The 20,926-nt window shown below is 38.7% G+C and overlaps 2 protein-coding genes across 2 annotated transcripts in view; both read right to left on the reverse strand.

Annotated features, from left to right (window-relative positions):
- The window catches only part of ttn.2 (titin, tandem duplicate 2), a 163,180-nt gene extending 156,182 nt beyond the window's left edge, over nt 1–6,998 (reverse strand). The window contains exons 1-16 of the mRNA XM_016520236.1: nt 6,479–6,998; nt 6,103–6,384; nt 5,754–6,020; nt 5,351–5,623; nt 4,990–5,253; nt 4,624–4,884; nt 4,283–4,543; nt 3,923–4,186; nt 3,576–3,836; nt 3,230–3,490; nt 2,838–3,098; nt 2,601–2,742; nt 2,334–2,502; nt 2,004–2,235; nt 1,314–1,598; nt 1,106–1,231 (exon numbers count right to left, since the gene is read on the reverse strand). Coding sequence (XP_016375722.1) covers nt 1,106–1,231; nt 1,314–1,598; nt 2,004–2,235; nt 2,334–2,502; nt 2,601–2,742; nt 2,838–3,098; nt 3,230–3,490; nt 3,576–3,836; nt 3,923–4,186; nt 4,283–4,543; nt 4,624–4,884; nt 4,990–5,253; nt 5,351–5,623; nt 5,754–6,020; nt 6,103–6,384; nt 6,479–6,935 — 4,066 coding nt within the window. The 5' untranslated portion in view covers nt 6,936–6,998. The remainder of the gene's footprint in view (nt 1–1,105; nt 1,232–1,313; nt 1,599–2,003; nt 2,236–2,333; nt 2,503–2,600; nt 2,743–2,837; nt 3,099–3,229; nt 3,491–3,575; nt 3,837–3,922; nt 4,187–4,282; nt 4,544–4,623; nt 4,885–4,989; nt 5,254–5,350; nt 5,624–5,753; nt 6,021–6,102; nt 6,385–6,478) is intronic.
- Nucleotides 6,999–7,038: 40 nt separating this feature from the next.
- Nucleotides 7,039–20,926, reverse strand: part of LOC107714356 (titin-like) — a 20,726-nt gene continuing 6,838 nt past the window's right edge. Inside the window, exons 7-27 of the mRNA XM_016520178.1 lie at nt 17,532–17,787; nt 16,080–16,307; nt 15,870–15,983; nt 14,741–14,980; nt 14,360–14,425; nt 14,012–14,270; nt 13,458–13,506; nt 13,127–13,339; nt 12,901–13,043; nt 12,622–12,803; nt 12,221–12,451; nt 11,897–12,135; nt 11,560–11,801; nt 11,114–11,278; nt 10,855–11,023; nt 9,084–10,774; nt 8,708–8,989; nt 8,359–8,625; nt 8,124–8,228; nt 7,119–8,089; nt 7,039–7,053 (exon numbers count right to left, since the gene is read on the reverse strand). Of these exons, the coding sequence (XP_016375664.1) occupies nt 7,039–7,053; nt 7,119–8,089; nt 8,124–8,228; nt 8,359–8,625; nt 8,708–8,989; nt 9,084–10,774; nt 10,855–11,023; nt 11,114–11,278; nt 11,560–11,801; nt 11,897–12,135; nt 12,221–12,451; nt 12,622–12,803; nt 12,901–13,043; nt 13,127–13,339; nt 13,458–13,506; nt 14,012–14,270; nt 14,360–14,425; nt 14,741–14,980; nt 15,870–15,983; nt 16,080–16,307; nt 17,532–17,787 (6,127 nt within the window). The remainder of the gene's footprint in view (nt 7,054–7,118; nt 8,090–8,123; nt 8,229–8,358; nt 8,626–8,707; nt 8,990–9,083; nt 10,775–10,854; nt 11,024–11,113; nt 11,279–11,559; nt 11,802–11,896; nt 12,136–12,220; nt 12,452–12,621; nt 12,804–12,900; nt 13,044–13,126; nt 13,340–13,457; nt 13,507–14,011; nt 14,271–14,359; nt 14,426–14,740; nt 14,981–15,869; nt 15,984–16,079; nt 16,308–17,531; nt 17,788–20,926) is intronic.

Consider the following 20,926-nt stretch of genomic DNA (forward strand, 5'->3'; position numbering starts at 1 on the left):
GGTGTAACATTGGTTTTGCTTTGTTTCACAGAACTAATCGTTGCCTGGGTTGCGTACGTATATGTGGGGCGGAGCTATCAAAATAGGGGCAAGATCCTTTTGGGGTAGGGCCGTGTTTGTTTTGGTGATTTAAAATATCAACATTGGCTACCAGAAATCACTTACTCTGCCTTTAATAGTACAATTTACTATTTACTCGATCTTATGTGCCAGCATATGGGCTCTGCTCCATAACCTAGTGAGTAGGGCTGGGAGATATGGGCAAAAGTATGACCACAATATTGTTTTCCATATTAGACAATATTAATATTTAACACAATATTTATTTACCATTGTTAATGTTTGTTAGACCTCGAGAATGAATTTGAACAAAGCTTGATTTTTCACAATTAAACTCCACATAGTAAGCTACCTTTTAATATAAGGCCATTATATTATACATAATCCATTTTAATTTTCCTTAAATTCTGTTTTCCTTTTTATTTTTATTTTTATGATTTCTGTGTTTTATAATTTAATACAGATTTAATATCAAAAATGGTGTCTAATAAAATCAATTAAAACTAACAATTTAATCAATCTTTTAAAATGTAAATCAAATGAAAATATAACAATTAATTTACAACAAGACATTGCATTTTTATTTTTTTGTCAAATAAGACAACAGAATGGTATAAATTAAAACAAGTATGAAAAAATATCTTGGTTGTATGACATTGCTAAAAATATTATTATTACTACTTTGAGAAATAATAATAATTTATTGCAATCTCAATGTGATATCATTTATTTAACACCCAGCCAACTTCATTTTAAAGGATCATAAAAGTGCTCCCAATGTAAAAGCTATACTAAAATGTTGGATTTTAATAATTCTGTCTCCTAAGATAACTAGTTTTAGCCAAATCCTTAAATTGCATTGCATGTATCCAAGGTGAATGCAATCCCATAATGTACTGCAACAAGCTCTGAGATTGTCTAACTATGCAGATCATTACAAATTACTCACTTATGGGACTTAGGATGCTAGCAGAAAAGGCAGATGCCTATGTAGACAATAAGCAGCTCACTAGGTTTGGAACAGAGTTATGATTACTGATCTCACCTTCCCCTGAGACACGACATTGGAACCTAGTAGATTGTCCTTCATTGGCAGAAGTGTTGCGTATTGGTGTTATGACGACAGGTGGTGACAGTGGTGCTCCAGTGTCAGGGGAAACAACTTCTGGAACTGAGGAGTAAAAGGCATAGCAAGCATAAGCAAATTATGTACCTATAATTCATTGTGAATTTTTTCATGTGTTTTTCTTTACCTTCCACATTAAGTGACGCAGAGCTTGTGGCTACTCCATAGTCATTCTTAGCTTCACAGTTGTACTGAGCTGCATCCTCTGGGAAGACTTCGATAAGTAGCAATGTGTGCTCATTTCCCTCCCTCAGGAACTTACACTTGAAGCCAGAAGACAGGGCCTGAGAGTTCTTATACCAAGATACCTGAGGCTGAGGAATTCCTTTCACTTCCACAGAGAAACGTGCAGGTTTGCCAGCCTCAACAGACAGGGGCTCCATGTGCCTGATGATCTGAGGAGGCTCAGGGACTGAACAATGCAATAATGTTGAATAAGAATAAATAATAGACATACAGAGACAAATAAACTAAGAAACATTATATTCCATATAAGACATCAACATAAAAGACTTTATAAAATACTTTTTATGCAAGTAGTTTAGCATGGTAGATATGTCTTTATAATGTCCATTAAATGCCTTTTAATTGCATTTGTCAGCAAATAAATAAAATGGAAAAGTAATGCCTCTTACCTATTTGGCAAAGTAACTCAGGAATTATAATGTATATTTCTTACTTTACTTTTTAGCTCTAATTATGTTATCTAATTACCCTCAATACTGCATGTATAAAAATGTATATCACTGTATGTCACTGCATAAACATTTTGACAGATTGCACTAAAAGAATCAAAAAGTTTTGAGACCAAACTCACTGTTAACAAGTAGGGTCACAACACTCCTGTTCTTTCCAGCAATGAATGTGTATTCTCCAGCATCGCTTCTGTATGTTTCTGTGATTGTCAGGCGATGAATTTTTCTAATAATGGCATAGTTGAAGCGCTGATCTACAGAAAACTGGATCTCGACTCCATTTCTTAGCCAGCGACCCTCAATGTCATCCTCATTGACTTCAAATTCAAATGTAGCTCGTTGTTTCTCAAGTACCTGGATTAAAATTGCAATAAAAAAAGCAATTGAATGCATTATTGATTGGCTGATCACTGCTTGTCAGTAAATAATATTTAAGACAGCTTGGTACTTACGGTGATTTCTTTCTCGGCAGGTTCACTGATACGCACATCCTTGCCCTCAACTGTGAGGGCAGCTTTCGATACACTAGATCCAGCAACCACAGAGTATTCACCAGCATCAGACATGCGTACAGTTTGGATCATAAGACGATGTAGGTGTCGCTCTGTGGACACTTTGTACCTAAACAGTGAAGATGATATCTCCATCAAGACACTGAACTTAATAGATGTCAAAGAGGAAAACTGTGAATGGATATGCAAAACCAACATCTGGAGTACCTTTCGGATATTTCAAGTTCCTGACCATCTTTCATCCATGTTACTTGGACATTGGGCTCAGAGAGTTCACATTCAAAAGTGGCCTTCTTCTTCTCAGTAACTTTAATGTCCTTGATGTGCTTGGTGAACTCGATGACACGAGCTTAAATTGATGATGACAAAACAACTTGATCAGAATGAACAGGATAAACCGAAAATAAAAAATATGAAAAACTTTATAACAAAAGCAAATATTACCTTCAACAAACAGCTTTGCTGCGGTTTCAGCAGATCCAGCCACAAATTTGTACTCTCCAACATCCCCAAAGTGAACATTTCGGATAGTGAGCGAGTGAGTGAACTGTTTGGTGCGAGTTTGGCATCTATCACTGGATCGGATTTCTACACCATTCTTCAGCCATTTGTAGGTGATGCCTTCATAGTTGACGGTCACCTCAAATGTGATGGTGTCCTTCTCTTGTGCATTCAGGTCTTTGAGCATAGATGTGATGAGGACAGCTGAAGGAGAGGGAAGAAACATTCATTGACTGAATTCTGAATTTTTGTTGCCATTTTAGCTTCTTTTGAATTATTAAATACATGTCTGGTGAGCACTTAAGCATTAGCAAATAACATGAAAAATAACTTACGGTTAACTGTCAGGGTGGCAGAGACTTTGTCATTTCCACATACAAAAGTGTATTCTGCAGAATCATCTCTGCTGGTATTCATGATCTTCAGCTGATGCAGTTTGCCCTGCACCACAATCCTGAACTTCTCACTCATCTCAATCTCAACTCCATTTTTCAGCCAGGTGGATGGAACATTGAAATGTGAAACTTCACATTCAAACGTGGCCACATGGGTCTCTGGAACCTCAATGTTCTTCAGGGGCTTTGTGACTCTCAAAGCTGAAATAGTCATTATATGGACTTAGCAGTGTATTTTAGACACTAGACAAGTTTTGGTAGGGGACATCTTTAAATTGATACTTACATTCAACATGTAAATATGCGCTGCATTGTAAATGTCCAACTACAGCTGTGTACTCTCCATCACTGCTTTCATCAACATTTTGAATGACCAGCTTATGTGCTTTTCTTTCAGACATTATTTGAACATTAGCACTAGGTTTCAGCTCTTGGTTTTTGAACATCCATTGAACAGGTATGTTATCATGGGATAAACTCAGCTCAAAAGAGGCAGTTCCATTGACCAGGGAAGTCACATCTTTCGGCTTTTTCACAATCTTAACAGCTGCAATAGAATGAATTTGCATATTAGAGTTTTTTTTTGTTTTTTAAAGGCAAATTGTCTTTGATTTTGGCAAATAATAAACTTACTTTCAACATTCAGTCTGGCATTAGCAGAGAGTTTTCCCAGTTTAAATCCATAGACTGATTCATCTTGGGAGTTGCAGTTCTTGATCTTTAAGGTGTGAACCAATCCATCTACTGTTATCTCATATTTGTCACTAGGGACAATTTCTATTCCATTCTTGATCCACTGGGATCCTTTCACATCTAAATGAGTCAGTTCAAGACTAAACACTGCCTCTTGGGTTTCGGTGACTGTTTGGTTCTTCAATGTTTTCTTGATCTTCACAGCTGTGGAAGACACATTTGCAATCAGTTGCACACAAAGGAAAAATATGTTCAGTATGGAAAAGGAATTCTGCCTTCAAAACATGGTAGTAAAAGTACCTTCAACCCTTAAGTTGGCAGATGTCTTGGAGTTTGCCACTTGGTAGGTGTACTCCCCAATATCTTGTGGTCTTGTGATAACAAAGACAAGTCGGCGGACTGCACCTATATCCTCACTTCTGACATTGTCACTAAAGTTAACAGAGTGGCCATCCTTAAGCCACTTTCCTTCAGAGGTGGGGTTGGCAACCTCACACTCCAGAACAGCAGTTTGGGATTCTGCTACAGTCACATCATGGAGTGGTCTGTTTATAGCTCCACCTAGTGTAAGAAAATCATAACCGTGAGGCAATATCTGTGCATCAACTTGACAGATATTTGACAAATGACAAAAATCATACCTGATACAGTTAGTTTTGCACTGGATGTCTTTTCGCCTGCTGCAAATGTATACTGGCCCTCTTCATCCTTCATAGCGTTGATGATGGTCAGGCTATAGTGCTTCCCTTTGGACTCAATTTTGTATTTGGGTCCAGCCTTGAGAGGCTGATTCTTGAAGGTCCAATAGGCATCTATACCAGTGTGGGATAATTCTACTTCAAAGGTGACATTCTGAGTTTCAGTGCACACACAGTCCTGCATGTGCTTGACGATGCTGACCTCTGTATGACATAAATATGTTCATTAATAATGGAAACCCATAAAACTTAACTTTAAGCAAACACTAAAAAAAGGTGTTATATTGGTTCAATAACAGAAATACTCACTCTCAATAGTAAGTTTACAAGCTGTTTCCACTCTGCCGACAACCATCTTATAGTGTCCTTCATCAGAAGCAAAGGACCTATTCAAAACTAGTCTCTGTTTGGTTCCTTTGGCAACCATCTGGATTCTCTCACTAGCCACAAGGAGCTTGTCATTTTGGTACCATTTCACAGAAGCAACATCAGAGGCAGAGATTTTAGCTTCTAGTACTGCCTTCGTACCCTCTATAGAACGGACATCCTTTAGAGGTGATATGATTTCAATTGCTGTAAAGAGGGAAGAAAAGACTAGTTACATTTCTGCATTCTCTTGCGGTATTTCAGTTTTTTAAAGTCTATGCATCAGCATCAAAAACCAACTTACTTTGGACAGTAAGTTTTCCGGTTGTAGAAATGTTTTGAATAGGAACAACAAATGAGTAGACTCCTGCATCATCCCTGTTGACATTTTCGACCAGAAGTTTGTGGACAAGTTTGTCAATGACAATGTGAATTCTGTCTGTGGCAGAGATGGGCTGGCCATTTTTCATCCATGTTCCCTCCACATTTTCCTGAGAGAATCGCACCTCCAGCTGGGCAATATCACCCTCACAAATTGTCAGATCAGAGAGGCCTTGCATCAGAGTTACAGGACGCACTGAAATAAAATAAAATTATACAGTTGTTTACATAAAATCTTTAATGAAGTTCCTAATTTACTGGAAAATACTCCAACACTACAAATTATATTCATAATATTATATAAATTATATTAAAATTCTACGTACATTTCATCTTCAGTGTGGCACTTGTCTTCAGATCACCCACTTTAAAAGTGTATTTGCCTTGGTCCTCCTTCCTAACGTCTTTTACAGACAGGGAGTGTCGGCCACGACGAGAGGATACAACATATTTAAGGCTTGGCGTAACTTCTTTATTCTCAAAGTACCAGGTGCCTTCGGCATCTACACGGGACAGCTCACATTCAAACTCTCCAGAGTATGTCTCAGGCACTTCAACGCTCTCCAGATTTTTAATAATTTCCAATGGTGCACCTGTAAAACAAATTAGATGTTTGACCAAAAATTCAAAGATGTAAATGTGAAATAAAAAAGCAACAGCTGAGTGTAAGCTAACCTTCAACATGAAGTTTGGCAGAAGTTCTTATGTGGTCATCATCAACTAAAGCACAAGTGTACTCTGCATCATCTTGCATGTCGATTATCAGCACAGATAGGAAGTGCACCTTTCTGTCAGAGTGCATCCTGTATTTGTCTCCGGAGAAAATTTCGGCATTGTTCTTCATCCATTTGACTTTGACAAATGGCTCATTTGTCTCACATTCAAAGGTTACCATTGTGTCTTTCTCTTTAGCATAGGCATCCTCCAGTGTCTGGGTAAAAGATATAAGCTGCTTGGCTGCAAAAACCCGAAGAGAATTTAATAGATAAAGTAACTCTGACATAAACAATGATCATAAGAGTAACACTGATATATAAATGACAATACATACCTTGCACCAACAAGAAAGCATGGCTTGAGGCCTCACCAGCAATGTTAATGGCTTTGACCATGATACTAGCAGAGTCCTCAGCTGAGACATCTCTGATTACTAATTCACAGACATGGTCCTCGGGCCAATACCAATAAATACGATCTGACTTCTCAAGTAAAATGCCATTTTTGAACCACTGGCACTCTGGATCTGGTTTACCAACAACCCTACAACGGAAGCGAACTTCATCAGACAGAGACACTGTCTGGCTCTGAATTCTTTCCAAGATCTTTGGAGCCTCCATGCTGGGAGAGAGTGTAATTTTCTCAGGTCTGATTGTAGGAATTTTAAGTTTGCCTTCCTCCTCCTCTTTCTTCTTTTCTGACTCAGACAACTCTTTGGTCCAGTGCATAAGTTCTTCTTTTCTCTTCTTTAGCATTCCTTCATAAGATTCATCCTTTCTGCGAGACTTCATCTCAACTGAAGATATGGCTTCATAATAGCCCTCTTCAGTCCTGCGTTTAAATTTGCTTCGCAGCTCTTCCAGCTCTTCAGTGGATTTTTCATGAACAACTCTCTCAGCCTTCCTCAGTCTGACAACTTCTTTTGCTTGTTTTGCTTGTGAGGGTTTATCTACCTTCACAACATCGAAAGATACTCTGCCAGGTTCAGGGCCAGATGCCTCTGGAGCCTTCTCAGGAGCACGGCGCAAAATTGACCGGAAGTCTTCCTTCTGTTGGATTTCAAGCTTGACAGTGTGCTCAGCTGTACCCTCTGGGTTCTCAGCCAATACTTTGACTTCTCCAGAATCATATGACTTACAGTCAGTGATTTCCATATAGTGAATGCCATCATAGTGTAGTCTGAATCGTTTGCTCTTTCGAATGAGCTGTCCATTTAGGTACCAGTTGACTTTGGGAGTAGGGTAACCAGTCACTCTACAACGGTATTTGGCTGTTTCACTCTCGAATACTTTTATGGGTTCTGGGAGCAAGACAATCTCTGGCTTGGTCTTCTCTGACATGTCATCTCCAGTTACTCCTGAGGGTGCGCCCTCATGGGCAATTCGCTCTATTTCATCCATTCTGTGCATTTTACCTTCTGGCAACTGACTATCCTCCACTAGACCCTTTTCGTCCTTCACAATTAGTGTAGCCGAGGTCTGGTCAGCACCAAATTTGTTGGTAGCTCTGCAAGTAATGATGCCACTATCTCTGGAATAAGCAACTTCATAATCAAGACTGCAATAGCCAAACTCATTGATCATACGCAGTCTGTTAGCAGCTTCCAGTGGCTTGCCATCATGCAGCCACTCAACAACCATAGTTGGGTCACCAATAGGGGTCAGTCTGCACTCAAAGTGCACAGGTCCAAATCGCTTCAGCCTGACTGAAGTAAGCTTCTTTTTAAAGTGTGGCTTCTGTTGCTTTTCCTTGTCATAGAGGTCACCCTCTTCCCACTGTTCCTGACCATAGCGAAGATGCAGTGGTTCAATTTCTGGTGGAGCAATGTCCTTTGCCTTATATGTTCCTTTGGGAATGATGAGTCTTCTTTCTGGTTCAGGTTCGGTGAACTCAACCTCTACATTGACTCTGCAGCGAGTGGTATCTCTGCCAGTTTTGTTAATGGCTGTGGCTGTGTACCACGCACTGTCAGAGCCAGCAGTCTGAGGAAACATTTTCCTGAGAGAATCGCACCTCCAGCTGGGCAATATCACCCTCACAAATTGTCAGATCAGAGAGGCCTTGCATCAGAGTTACAGGACGCACTGAAATAAAATAAAATTATACAGTTGTTTACATAAAATCTTTAATGAAGTTCCTAATTTACTGGAAAATACTCCAACACTACAAATTATATTCATAATATTATATAAATTATATTAAAATTCTACGTACATTTCATCTTCAGTGTGGCACTTGTCTTCAGATCACCCACTTTAAAAGTGTATTTGCCTTGGTCCTCCTTCCTAACGTCTTTTACAGACAGGGAGTGTCGGCCACGACGAGAGGATACAACATATTTAAGGCTTGGCGTAACTTCTTTATTCTCAAAGTACCAGGTGCCTTCGGCATCTACACGGGACAGCTCACATTCAAACTCTCCAGAGTATGTCTCAGGCACTTCAACGCTCTCCAGATTTTTAATAATTTCCAATGGTGCACCTGTAAAACAAATTAGATGTTTGACCAAAAATTCAAAGATGTAAATGTGAAATAAAAAAGCAACAGCTGAGTGTAAGCTAACCTTCAACATGAAGTTTGGCAGAAGTTCTTATGTGGTCATCATCAACTAAAGCACAAGTGTACTCTGCATCATCTTGCATGTCGATTATCAGCACAGATAGGAAGTGCACCTTTCTGTCAGAGTGCATCCTGTATTTGTCTCCGGAGAAAATTTCGGCATTGTTCTTCATCCATTTGACTTTGACAAATGGCTCATTTGTCTCACATTCAAAGGTTACCATTGTGTCTTTCTCTTTAGCATAGGCATCCTCCAGTGTCTGGGTAAAAGATATAAGCTGCTTGGCTGCAAAAACCCGAAGAGAATTTAATAGATAAAGTAACTCTGACATAAACAATGATCATAAGAGTAACACTGATATATAAATGACAATACATACCTTGCACCAACAAGAAAGCATGGCTTGAGGCCTCACCAGCAATGTTAATGGCTTTGACCATGATACTAGCAGAGTCCTCAGCTGAGACATCTCTGATTACTAATTCACAGACATGGTCCTCGGGCCAATACCAATAAATACGATCTGACTTCTCAAGTAAAATGCCATTTTTGAACCACTGGCACTCTGGATCTGGTTTACCAACAACCCTACAACGGAAGCGAACTTCATCAGACAGAGACACTGTCTGGCTCTGAATTCTTTCCAAGATCTTTGGAGCCTCCATGCTGGGAGAGAGTGTAATTTTCTCAGGTCTGATTGTAGGAATTTTAAGTTTGCCTTCCTCCTCCTCTTTCTTCTTTTCTGACTCAGACAACTCTTTGGTCCAGTGCATAAGTTCTTCTTTTCTCTTCTTTAGCATTCCTTCATAAGATTCATCCTTTCTGCGAGACTTCATCTCAACTGAAGATATGGCTTCATAATAGCCCTCTTCAGTCCTGCGTTTAAATTTGCTTCGCAGCTCTTCAGTCTCTTCTGTGGATTTTTCATGAACAACTCTCTCAGCCTTCCTCAGTCTGACAACTTCTTTTGCTTGTGAAGCCTCTGTGGGTTTATCTACCTTCACAACATCGAAAGATACTCTGCCAGGTTCAGGGCCAGATGCCTCTGGAGCCTTCTCAGGAGCACGGCGCAAAATTGACCGGAAGTCTTCCTTCTGTTGGATTTCAAGCTTGACAGTGTGCTCAGCTGTACCCTCTGGGTTCTCAGCCAATACTTTGACTTCTCCAGAATCATATGACTTACAGTCAGTGATTTCCATATAGTGAATGCCATCATAGTGTAGTCTGAATCGTTTGCTCTTTCGAATGAGCTGTCCATTTAGGTACCAGTTGACTTTGGGAGTAGGGTAACCAGTCACTCTACAACGGTATTTGGCTGTTTCACTCTCGAATACTTTTATGGGTTCTGGGAGCAAGACAATCTCTGGCTTGGTCTTCTCTGACATGTCATCTCCAGTTACTCCTGAGGGTGCGCCCTCATGGGCAATTCGCTCTATTTCATCCATTCTGTGCATTTTACCTTCTGGCAACTGACTATCCTCCACTAGACCCTTTTCGTCCTTCACAATTAGTGTAGCCGAGGTCTGGTCAGCACCAAATTTGTTGGTAGCTCTGCAAGTAATGATGCCACTATCTCTGGAATAAGCAACTTCATAATCAAGACTGCAATAGCCAAACTCATTGATCATACGCAGTCTGTTAGCAGCTTCCAGTGGCTTGCCATCATGCAGCCACTCAACAACCATAGTTGGGTCACCAATAGGGGTCAGTCTGCACTCAAAGTGCACAGGTCCAAATCGCTTCAGCCTGACTGAAGTAAGCTTCTTTTTAAAGTGTGGCTTCTGTTGCTTTTCCTTGTCATAGAGGTCACCCTCTTCCCACTGTTCCTGACCATAGCGAAGATGCAGTGGTTCAATTTCTGGTGGAGCAATGTCCTTTGCCTTATATGTTCCTTTGGGAATGATGAGTCTTCTTTCTGGTTCAGGTTCGGTGAACTCAACCTCTACATTGACTCTGCAGCGAGTGGTATCTCTGCCAGTTTTGTTAATGGCTGTGGCTGTGTACCACGCACTGTCAGAGCCAGCAGTCTGAGGAATCTGGAAATGTGCCTGTCCTTTGGTACCCTCAATTCTGCAATACAAATTTTGGATTTAACAGATTAGTACCACAAAGAGACCATAATTAAACAATTTGAAAAGCAAGTCACTTACTTGATGTGAGGGTATTTATGAGGAGAGATGATGTCACTGTTTTTCAGCCAGACAATGTCAGGGAGGGGGTTTCCAATGGCTTTTACTGCCAACTCAACCAAACTTCCTTCCTTAACACTGATATTCTTTAGCTTTTCAATGAACTGGGGTCGGACCAAATTTTCCTTTGCTGTAATATGTAAGCCATGAGTTTACACAATCTCCCACACCACCAAATCTAGACCTAACATAGTTTTTAGAACAAAAACAAATGGTTTACCTTCTACGGTGAGAGTCATAGATGCTGTAGTCTTTCCAGCTCTGTTCTGAGCAACAACTGTCCACTCTCCGGAGTCCTGAGGCATGGCAGGAACCACAATCATTGACTGAGTACCATCCTCCTTTACCACAATCTTGTGGGTGTAGTCATTGACCACTTGTTGTCCTTTGGTAAAGATAATTAAAAACAATAAACGTTTCTGTTCCATTTTCAACAAGCAAGAAATAAATCAAATATGCAAACAAAAAAAACACTCTGATGCATTTTGTTCAGGATTCTTTGACAAACTTCAAATTTTATTTAAAATACAAATCTTTTGTAATGTTAGAAATGTTGTTACTGTCAATTTTGACCAAATGAACACATCCTTGCTCAATAAAAGTATTCATTTCTTTAAAAATATATATTTTTTTTGAACAGTACTGTAGTTTAAAAAAAACACTTACCATTGTGGAACCAGTAAGTGTCGGGCATAGGTCTTCCAACTACTTTTAAGTCAAACCTTGCAGTCTGTCCTTCAGAACACCTGAAGGATGATGGCTTCTGTACAAAGACAGGCTTATATAGCCTCTCCAGTTGACTCTCATCAGTGTCATCAAGTCTACGAGCAGGAGAACGGCTAACAGAGCGAGCAGGGGAACGGCCAGGGGAGTAACTAGTTGAGCGAGCAGACATTGGAGATGTAGACCTAAAACATTAGAAGGGTAAATGTGGACAACATTACATTATATCTAGTCATAACAGCGAATAAAGATGAAGCTTAGTAAGGCAAAGGCAACTCACTGGACTCTCCTCACAGCTTCGGCCTGTGGGTAGTAAGGCTGAGCAGCTGCTGTGGACTCCACATAGAGCTTTCCAGAACTGACAGCATTACCCTTCATATTGCTAGCAAATGCAGTATAGATGCCCTCATCTTCTGGCAAAACCACAGGTAGGCGCAGACTAGCTCTACCATCTTGTAGAACCTCCATCTGATAGCGGCCTCCATGCTTAATGCGCTTACCGTCTTTATACCAGGCAATCTATTTAACACAAATGACGTAAAATTACTTATATATATTGTGCTGTGATGAGAATACCGTTTATCAATAGAATTAGCACCCTTACCTTTGGTGATGGTGTTCCTTCCATCTTGCAATGGAAAGTAACACCCATTCCTTCCAGAATTCTGTAGCTTTTGACTGGAGTGCTAAATGAGGATCCGACAGCCTCATGCTCAGCAACATTCATGACCATCTCCTCACCATCCTCAATCACCAGTTCTCGGTAAGTTATTTTAAGGATGCGGATTTCAATCTCTTGGATTATTTTTCGTTCAATTGCAGATATTTGAAATTCCTGAAAATAACAAAATGTATATATATGAAATCCATATGTAATTTCATTTTATTAAATTACATTTTTAGAGGCATTTCTTAGTAAGCAAACTGAAAGTTCATTTTTTTAAATTTGATTTATGATCTCATTCAAAAATGATTAAAATAACTTTTCCCATATAAATTCATTACCGTCTCTGAGATGAAGGACTGCATCATCTGTGTTTGCTGAGCCATCCTCCTTTGCATCATCTCTTTTTCATATTCGCTTACAACTACAGGGGGCACATCTGCCACTTTGGGCTCCTGCACCACTGTCGTCACTTCCGTTACATATGTCACATCCAGTTTCTTCATATAGACTTCAAACTCCTCTGTAAAATCATAATGGCATGTTGATTCTTCTGTTCAAAACTTTTTTTTTTTTTTATATGGAAATCACAGTTAATAATTACTTTATTCACAACTAACCTTCTTCAAGAAGGCTCGTGGAAGCAGACACCTCTCCATGTTGGTTCTTGGCAAAGATGGTGTACTCTCCAGCATCATCAGCAAATGTCATAGAAATTTCCAACTTACATGCCCCTGTATCCTTGTTATAGCTAACTCTATATCTGTTCAATTACAAGGAAAGTATTAGCTTTCTGTTTTACTGTGTAGAGACCAACCAGATTCAAACTGTACTGAAAATCTATACCTGTATCCAGTAGTGAGTGGAACTCCACTCTTCTTCCAGTAAATATGGGGCTTAGGGCTTCCTCCGATCTGGCACTCAAAGACAACACTGCCCCCCTCGACCAGCTTCTGAACCACTGGCTTCTTCACAAAGAAAGGAGCAGCAGGTGCTCCAGTTTCCACAGAGACCGCACTTATTTCAGAAATGGTCTCCTCTTTGGCTTCAATGACAGTCCTTGTTTAAAACACACACACAAAATAATTACAACAATTATTAAAGTATGTTATCCATCAGTTCTACTTTTTTTACTAGTTAAGGTGCAAGAGTCCTTGCTCTTGCCATTGTAACTTACTGTTTCTCCTGGACAGTAATGTCCTCTCTGCTCTCAATCTCCTCAGACACTGTAAAAAAAGATAAGATAAATGGTTTTTGTTGTTGTTGCTGTTTTTTAAAAAATGGTTAAGGTATGGAGGGATATCCTGCATTTTTTGTTTGTTTATTCTCTTTTATTATAAGATTTTAATAGTATGCAAAATATAGAAAACTAATAGCACACTATGTGATCTAAACCCCAACATCCTCCCAGTCCCATTTTACCAAAATCCTACCCCTTTACCTAGGTCAGTTCTATGAAAAGTAAGTAAATAAATAACTACATAAATAAACATACAATAAATTATCCCGTGTTTTATGCTTTTTGTGCTTCTTTCAACTTTCAATTTCAACTTTGGGTTCAAAAGAAATGCAGATGGGTTTGCAATATTGTGAACTGAATCTTATTTGTGGTTTTGTTTTAAAACATTTTGGAACATATTTTATAGCTTTATTACATACATACACTTAAAATAAGCAGTGCCACAAAATAAATTTAATTAGAATTAAAAATAAAATAATTTCAAGGTTTACCTTTGACAAGCAGGTAGCATGAGGTGCTGATAGTTCCAGCCTCACTGGTTGCAGTGCAAGTGAAGCGGCCACTGTCTTCAGCAAAGGCCTCACGGATCACCAAGCGGGCATAGCTGTTTTCATAAGTGATCTGGAAGTCAATGGAGTGCTCAATTCTGTAATCCTCTCTGAACCACATAATGGCTGGGGTAGGGTGGCCTGAAATCTGGCACTCCAGAGTGATAGACTCTCCCTCTGTGACAGTCACATTCTTCAAACCCTAATGAACAAGACACCAATTTGTATTTAGTGATTCTTTAAGGGATTCTAAAAATCAGAAGTTAATTAAAATGCTAATAAAACACTTACTGCCATCAACGTAGGGGGCACTACAGGCTCTTTGATAGCTGAGGGGATCGCTGCAGTCTCAACAACCTGCAGGAAAAATTCAACATTTACCAAGTGACTCCGGCACACAATTATTTTGTTAGCGAATTGGCACAAATTATATTAAAAAGAAAGAGCTTGTCTGAGTATGAAAAAAAATTTTAATCTGATAAAGATTAGGAGGAGATGATGAGAAGAAATCCTCTGTATATCAGATGAGATCTGTAAGGAAAATGGTTAGGCCTTGAGGAATCTTTCAGTAAGTGATAATCCAACCACACAAGACTCTATATGATGAAGAATAACCAGTGATATTAAGGCAAATGTTAGCTTTACAAGTGGAAAACACGCCAAACTACAAACCTTTGTGTCCCATTCTTCCCCAGCAAATGAAACGCCTATCTTTCTGTGTAACTCGGTTTCAAAATGAGCCTGATATCTCTCTGCAGTGTCTCTAAAAGGAGGAGGAGTCGGCTCTGGGGTCACACGAGTCTCCACAATCTTATGTGTTGGAGGCTTGACAGGCTTGATGATCTTTTGAGCTGCAGTTGTTGAGGATAACCCTTTTTGTAGTGTGGCAATAGCAGAACCTGCTATTGAAACCTGACCAACCCAAGAAGAGCAACATTACCACAGAATACCACAAAAACGATCACTTTTGTTTAGCCACACAGAGGGGAAGAGTCACGGAACCTTTTTTAGAAGGATGGTAGGAAAAATTAATTTGTTAGGAATTTCAGATAACTCATACTTGATGGATTAATAACTTCATGGTTTAATAAGAGGTTGATGGACAAACTAATGGACGGAAATTATGGTGAGAGTTATTATGAAGCTTAAATGTGAGGTATTGAGGGTGGTTTTTTTTGTTTATATTGGTCTGTATAGGTGGCACTTGTTAAAGGATAGTGCTAAAATGTTAAAATAAAATCTAAAACATAAAGTGACACCAAAAATTCTGAGACCACTAGTGAAAATGCACATATTTTGCATTGCATATAATTAAATACAAAACTTAAATGTACTTTAATTTTCAAAAGTACTTGGTATGTCCCCCTTTTGCTATAATGACAGCAGCAGTCAGCTGCATGAACTCCAAAAGTATGAAAAGCACAATAGCACAAATGGCATAAATTTTGCTTATTTGACAAATTTACATAACAGTGAAAAATATTCAAAAATCCTCAAACTTTGATAAAATTACTAATATCCCAAATTTTCATAGTGGTCTCAGACTTTTGGAACCGACTGTGCATAAATCTACTGTTGAATTCTAAAAACCGTGTTTCAGGCAAGCAGGATTTCAAGATATTTTAATTCGAAATTTAAATTGAATGAAAAACAAATTTCAGATTTATTTCATATGGTTTATGCAAATTTGTTTATGTTCTATCAGTTTTCTCTCTCATTACCCTCTTTCCTACATATCTAAAAATTCATGTAACTTAGAGAAGGGGGATTTCACTGCTTGCCTGTAATCACCAAATCTTACCTCATAGCTATGATCTGGTTTTGGTACAGTAACTTTTGATACTGTGAAATGTGGAACTGGGGATGGTGCAAGGTCAGTCTCCACCTTGGAGCTAACCTCAGTAGTTCTTTGAATCTATTACAAATCAACAGAGGATATTTGAATTCAAATACTCTAAAAAAAATAAATAAAATCATTTTCACGTTTCAGGTTCTGTTAAATGCTTCTAACCTGGGTGACATGTACACTCTTCTCGGTAGTAGAAGTTGGCATTTCAGTGGGAATTAGCAACAGCTCCTTTTTACTTGTGACCTGTTGCTTAGTTGCTAGCATTTCCTGATGTCTTATGTCAGCCTCTTCTTCCAACTGAGCCCCTTCAGCATGCGTGGGCTTTCGTATACGTGCATGATCAACAGCAGCAAGCACAGTGGCCACGGCTTCTGCTTTTTTCCCATCACCCTGGCAAGAGCAATCACTGATCAATATCTAGAACACATGTATAGGCAGAAACTATTCTCATCTAAAAATACACAGCTTGAATATACTGAAAACAAAAGCGTGGGACGAAAGCTGGAAAATACACCATCCAGTGGAGTTGTCTACTAAATGTTAGCGTTGAAAAGTGTTGAAAAAGAGATCCATCGATTCAAGGGTAACGTTTACATAGATTGCATTTAAAATCCACCCAAAGAATAACATTTATATTCCTCTAACTCTATTTTTAGATGCTTTTTATGCATTAAAAAAAAGTCCACTGCTTTAAAAAGATTTAGAAAAGACAAAGCTTTGTCTTCATAATCATTTTTGTTGTCGTCGTTGCCAATGTTAAAGTCAATAGGATCAATCAATCAACCTATCCATGACTTCAAATGCAACCTTTCAAATGTTGCCCTTAAACATAAAAAATAAAAGGTGCTCCCTGAAAGACAAAGTGAAGTGAATGAAAAACAGGATAGAAGGCATTAGAAGTGTGGCCAACTGAAATATTATTCTCCTAGATTCTACCTCTGCAGTTGATGAGATCTCTTCCAAGGATCTCTCACTAGTGGCTGAAACATCAATATTGATTTTATGAGTTGTTACAGTTGTGAAGGATTCCTCTTGGATTTCCTTGCATGATATCTATGAACATGTGGAAAGAAATATCTAAATTGTTGTCTAAATGCACAAAAAATAGTTGACATTTGGATAGGTAGGTAAGGATGAAGTAATGGCTTGAAAAAAATGAGCTAGTAAAATCTGTTATTGTCATCCTATAAAAAATCTTTGTGGAGTCAGTGGGAAAAAATGGGAGAATGAGATTTAGATGGGTGACAACCACAGCACTATCAAACTACCTGCTCATTTTGAGACGTAATGTGTACTGCAGTTATGCCAGTTTCAACACTTGGCTGTTCTAGAGAGCAACTGAGCGGCCCACGACTACGAGCCTGGTCCACTGCCGCCACCACAGTGGCAACAGCAATACTTTTCTCATCCATGTTTTGCTGCTCCTTTTTTACATGCAAGTAGAATTGCAATTGCAAGATATCGTTAGAGTACATTACAAGCATTTTCACTGATAAAATAAACATTTACATGAGATAAACACTTGCGGAAAAGGAAGTGGTGGCACCACTGAATAAGTCGTTTGTAACATGCAGAAACATTGAAAGCAAGTTTGCCTAATGGGAAATTCTTTACCTCTTTGACAGTACCAACTTGTTGCTGAACAGCAACAGAGCCTTCCCAACGCTGTTCCATTTGTACATGGGTAGAGGTTGTCTGGACTTGTTTTGCTCCAGCAATCATGCGGGTATAGCTGGCTTCTGAAACATACCCCGCCTGTTTCCACGGGGGCAGAACCTCAGAGGCCTGCGTGACCTGTTTGCGGGTCATCACAGGGGATTTGACTGGTCTGATTGGGGAAACAGACAGTCTGGTTGATGGAGACACAGCTCTGAAATGAAATGGAAAAACATGTTATGAGAAGATAAAATCGCAAACCGTAGCCTTAGCATTAATGAGTGTTGGGTAATTGATATACAACTTATTCCCATTTAAAAGCATTCAGGAAAAAAACACAAAATTTTATATGATTATTTACAATTGACAATTGTTAAACGTGAAAGGGATAATTCACCCAAAAATTCTGTCATTAATTACTCACCCTCATGTCATTCCAAACCCGTAAGACCTTCGTTCATCTTCGGAACACAAATGTAGATATTTTTGATGAAATCAGAGAGCTTTCTGACCCTGTATTGACAGCCATGTTACCATGTTACCACATTACCATGTTCAAGGCCCAGAGACGTAGTAACCACATCATTAAAATAGTCAATGTGACATCAGCGGTTCAAGTAATTTTATGAAGCTACGAGAATACTTTTTGTGCGCAAAGAAAACAAAAATAACGACTTTATTCAACGATTTCTTTTCTTCCGGGTTAGTCTCTGCCGCCATTCACGAGATTACCATGACGCATACGTGAGCATTACTCTCTGCTCGTAAACAAGGCACAGCGCATGCGTGTTCTACGTCAGAACGCCGGCTCCTGCGTCAGCAGTACCACACCACACAAACTTTACACAAAATTTACCCTGTCAAGGAGTTGCTTGAACGTTTCAATCTGAATATTGAAAACTTATGTGAATTTTGTAGCAATGCCAAAGAATCTGTGACTCGTCTTTTTTGATTGTATATATTAAAAAATGTTTGAATTTCATTTCTAGGTTGTTTGGAACATGTATACAAATTGATCTGTATGATGTCGTTTTTTATTTTTTTGTACAGGACAATGTTGATTCCAAAAGTACGATGTGCTTCCTTATACAACTTTTTATTTTACTTGGAAAATATCACATTCATGTGAAAAAAATGGATTAAAGCTAAGCCAAGCTAAGCTAAGAAAATGAACTGCAATGTTTTTGGTTTTATGTCAATGTTTTATGATACATTATATATATTATATTTGTGTTAACTGTATAAATTTGCAGTTTAAATAACATTCATGAAAAATGTAATGAAATTAAAACAAATATAAATCATTGTTCAGCAAAAAAAGAATAGAATAAATAAAAGCACAAGTTCTTGGAAAGTATGTATAAGGTGTCAATTATAAGTACTGTGTTAAAGCTTATAATAGCACCAATTGAATCAAACAACATTTCTGAGGAAAAATATTAACTATAAGTAAGCTTACACTTATTCTAAGATAGATCCACTATTGTATGCTGTTGCCGTATGGCAACATATCATAAAGTACCTTAAAAATATATTTTTTTCCACATTTTTTTTTACAGCACTTCAAGTTAAGCCATTCTTAGAAAAGAAAAAGATTCAAATATTTTTTTCTATAGGTCTATCATAATGATCCCAATGTATTTTTCGATGAGTCGCTATGTTAGCAATAATAACGTTAACGTTACCTGCTTGACGAAAAGGGTTGCCAGGTGTTTTACAACAAAACCCTCCCAATTGCTACCCAAAACTTGCCCAAACTAATCGCGTTTCGAGGGGGTACCCCGGTAAAAATCGCGTTCCGGGGCCTAAAATACACGTTATTGGGGTCGCTTCAACCCGCGGACATGAAAAACAACCCCCGGCAACAGTGATAAAGTAGCCCAATTCCACAGGAAAACCACGGACTTGGCAACACTGTGACGGATAGTAATACTTGTTTGAGATTAACAAAATCTGCGCAGAACCGATCACCGGTGATCACCGCGAGATGCATGCCGGTTAGAAAAGTGTCCGAGTTACGTCCGACTTGCTCTGATGTCATGCTGACGTGTGCCAAAAAACTCTCGCGGCTGTATCGGATTGTGCAGTCGAGCGCAGTTGCTCTCCACCGACTGCGCTGATCAAAAGCATGATGGGAAACGACTGACTGACGACACAGCTTAATGCTCATTGGTTCAGACAACCGTGATGCTGCGTTCTCTTCTAAAATGTTTTTTTTTTATTTTTACAGGGAAGAACCGGCCGAAGAACAGCAGAGTCGTGGTAGAAAGTTCGGAGATGGTATTAAAGTAGCTCAGTTTAAATGTATTGTATGAATTGCCCTTTCTATGGAATAAAAAATACTGGGTGTCTATTTACATTTAGTTAAAAGTGACTATAACCATCAGCTGCAGTGGTGCAGATGGATAAGTGCTTGTTGTTGGCTTTTTGACGCCATCGACTCGAGTTCGATCCCATCTTTTGCCAAATTTTTTTTCCTCCTTTTTCAAATCTCGTATTAGCAATGGATTCTATTTACACTAAGTGAAAATAGCAGTATTTTTAGCAATATGCTATTTACACTAAGTGCAAATACCTATTTACACTATGTTAAAATAGCAGGATTTCTACTATCAAGTATACTACTTGTTGCAAATAGTGGCAATTATCTGCACTTCAGTATTGTAGTACATTATAAAACAGTATGCAATAATAACGTATTGAGTGTAAATTATAATTTTAATTATTAAATGGATGCCACCTTACTGGTAACAATAAAGCCCTCCCTACACCTACCCAAACCCTACCCGATACTTTATTTTCAACGTTTTGATTATTTCCTTAATTTTTTATTGAAAATAAATGCCTTTACAATGTGATACGAGATTTGAAAAGGGAGAAAAAAAAAGTTAAAGGCGGGATCGAACCCGGGTCGATCAAAAAGACAACGACACGCGCTTCTCCATCTGCGCCACTGGAGCTGATGGTTTAACGGGATGATAGCGGGATAGAATGGTAAAATACGGGAGAATCCCGGGAAAAATGGGAGGATTGACAGGTATGGTCGAGCGCATATTGCTCTCCACCGACTGCGCTGATCAAAAGCATGATGGGAAACGACTGACTGACTACACAGCTTTATGCTCATTGGTTCAGACAACTGTGATGCTGGGTTCTCTTCTAAAATATTTTATTTTTTATCTGATTTCTAAGGTGGCCGAGAAGTGCAAAGCAAATCACAATTCTGAAAAGAAAATAACAAATTACAAATGCAAATGCAAGTTTAAAAAACAAAATAACAATTCAGAAAGCACAACAACAATTCAGAAAACATTATAACAAGTCAGAAAACACAATGACAAATCCGAAAACAA

This window comes from Sinocyclocheilus rhinocerous, unplaced genomic scaffold (genome assembly GCF_001515625.1).
Source record: "Sinocyclocheilus rhinocerous isolate Xijiao unplaced genomic scaffold, SAMN03320098_v1.1 scaffold449, whole genome shotgun sequence".
NCBI classification, from domain to species: Eukaryota; Metazoa; Chordata; class Actinopteri; order Cypriniformes; family Cyprinidae; genus Sinocyclocheilus; species Sinocyclocheilus rhinocerous.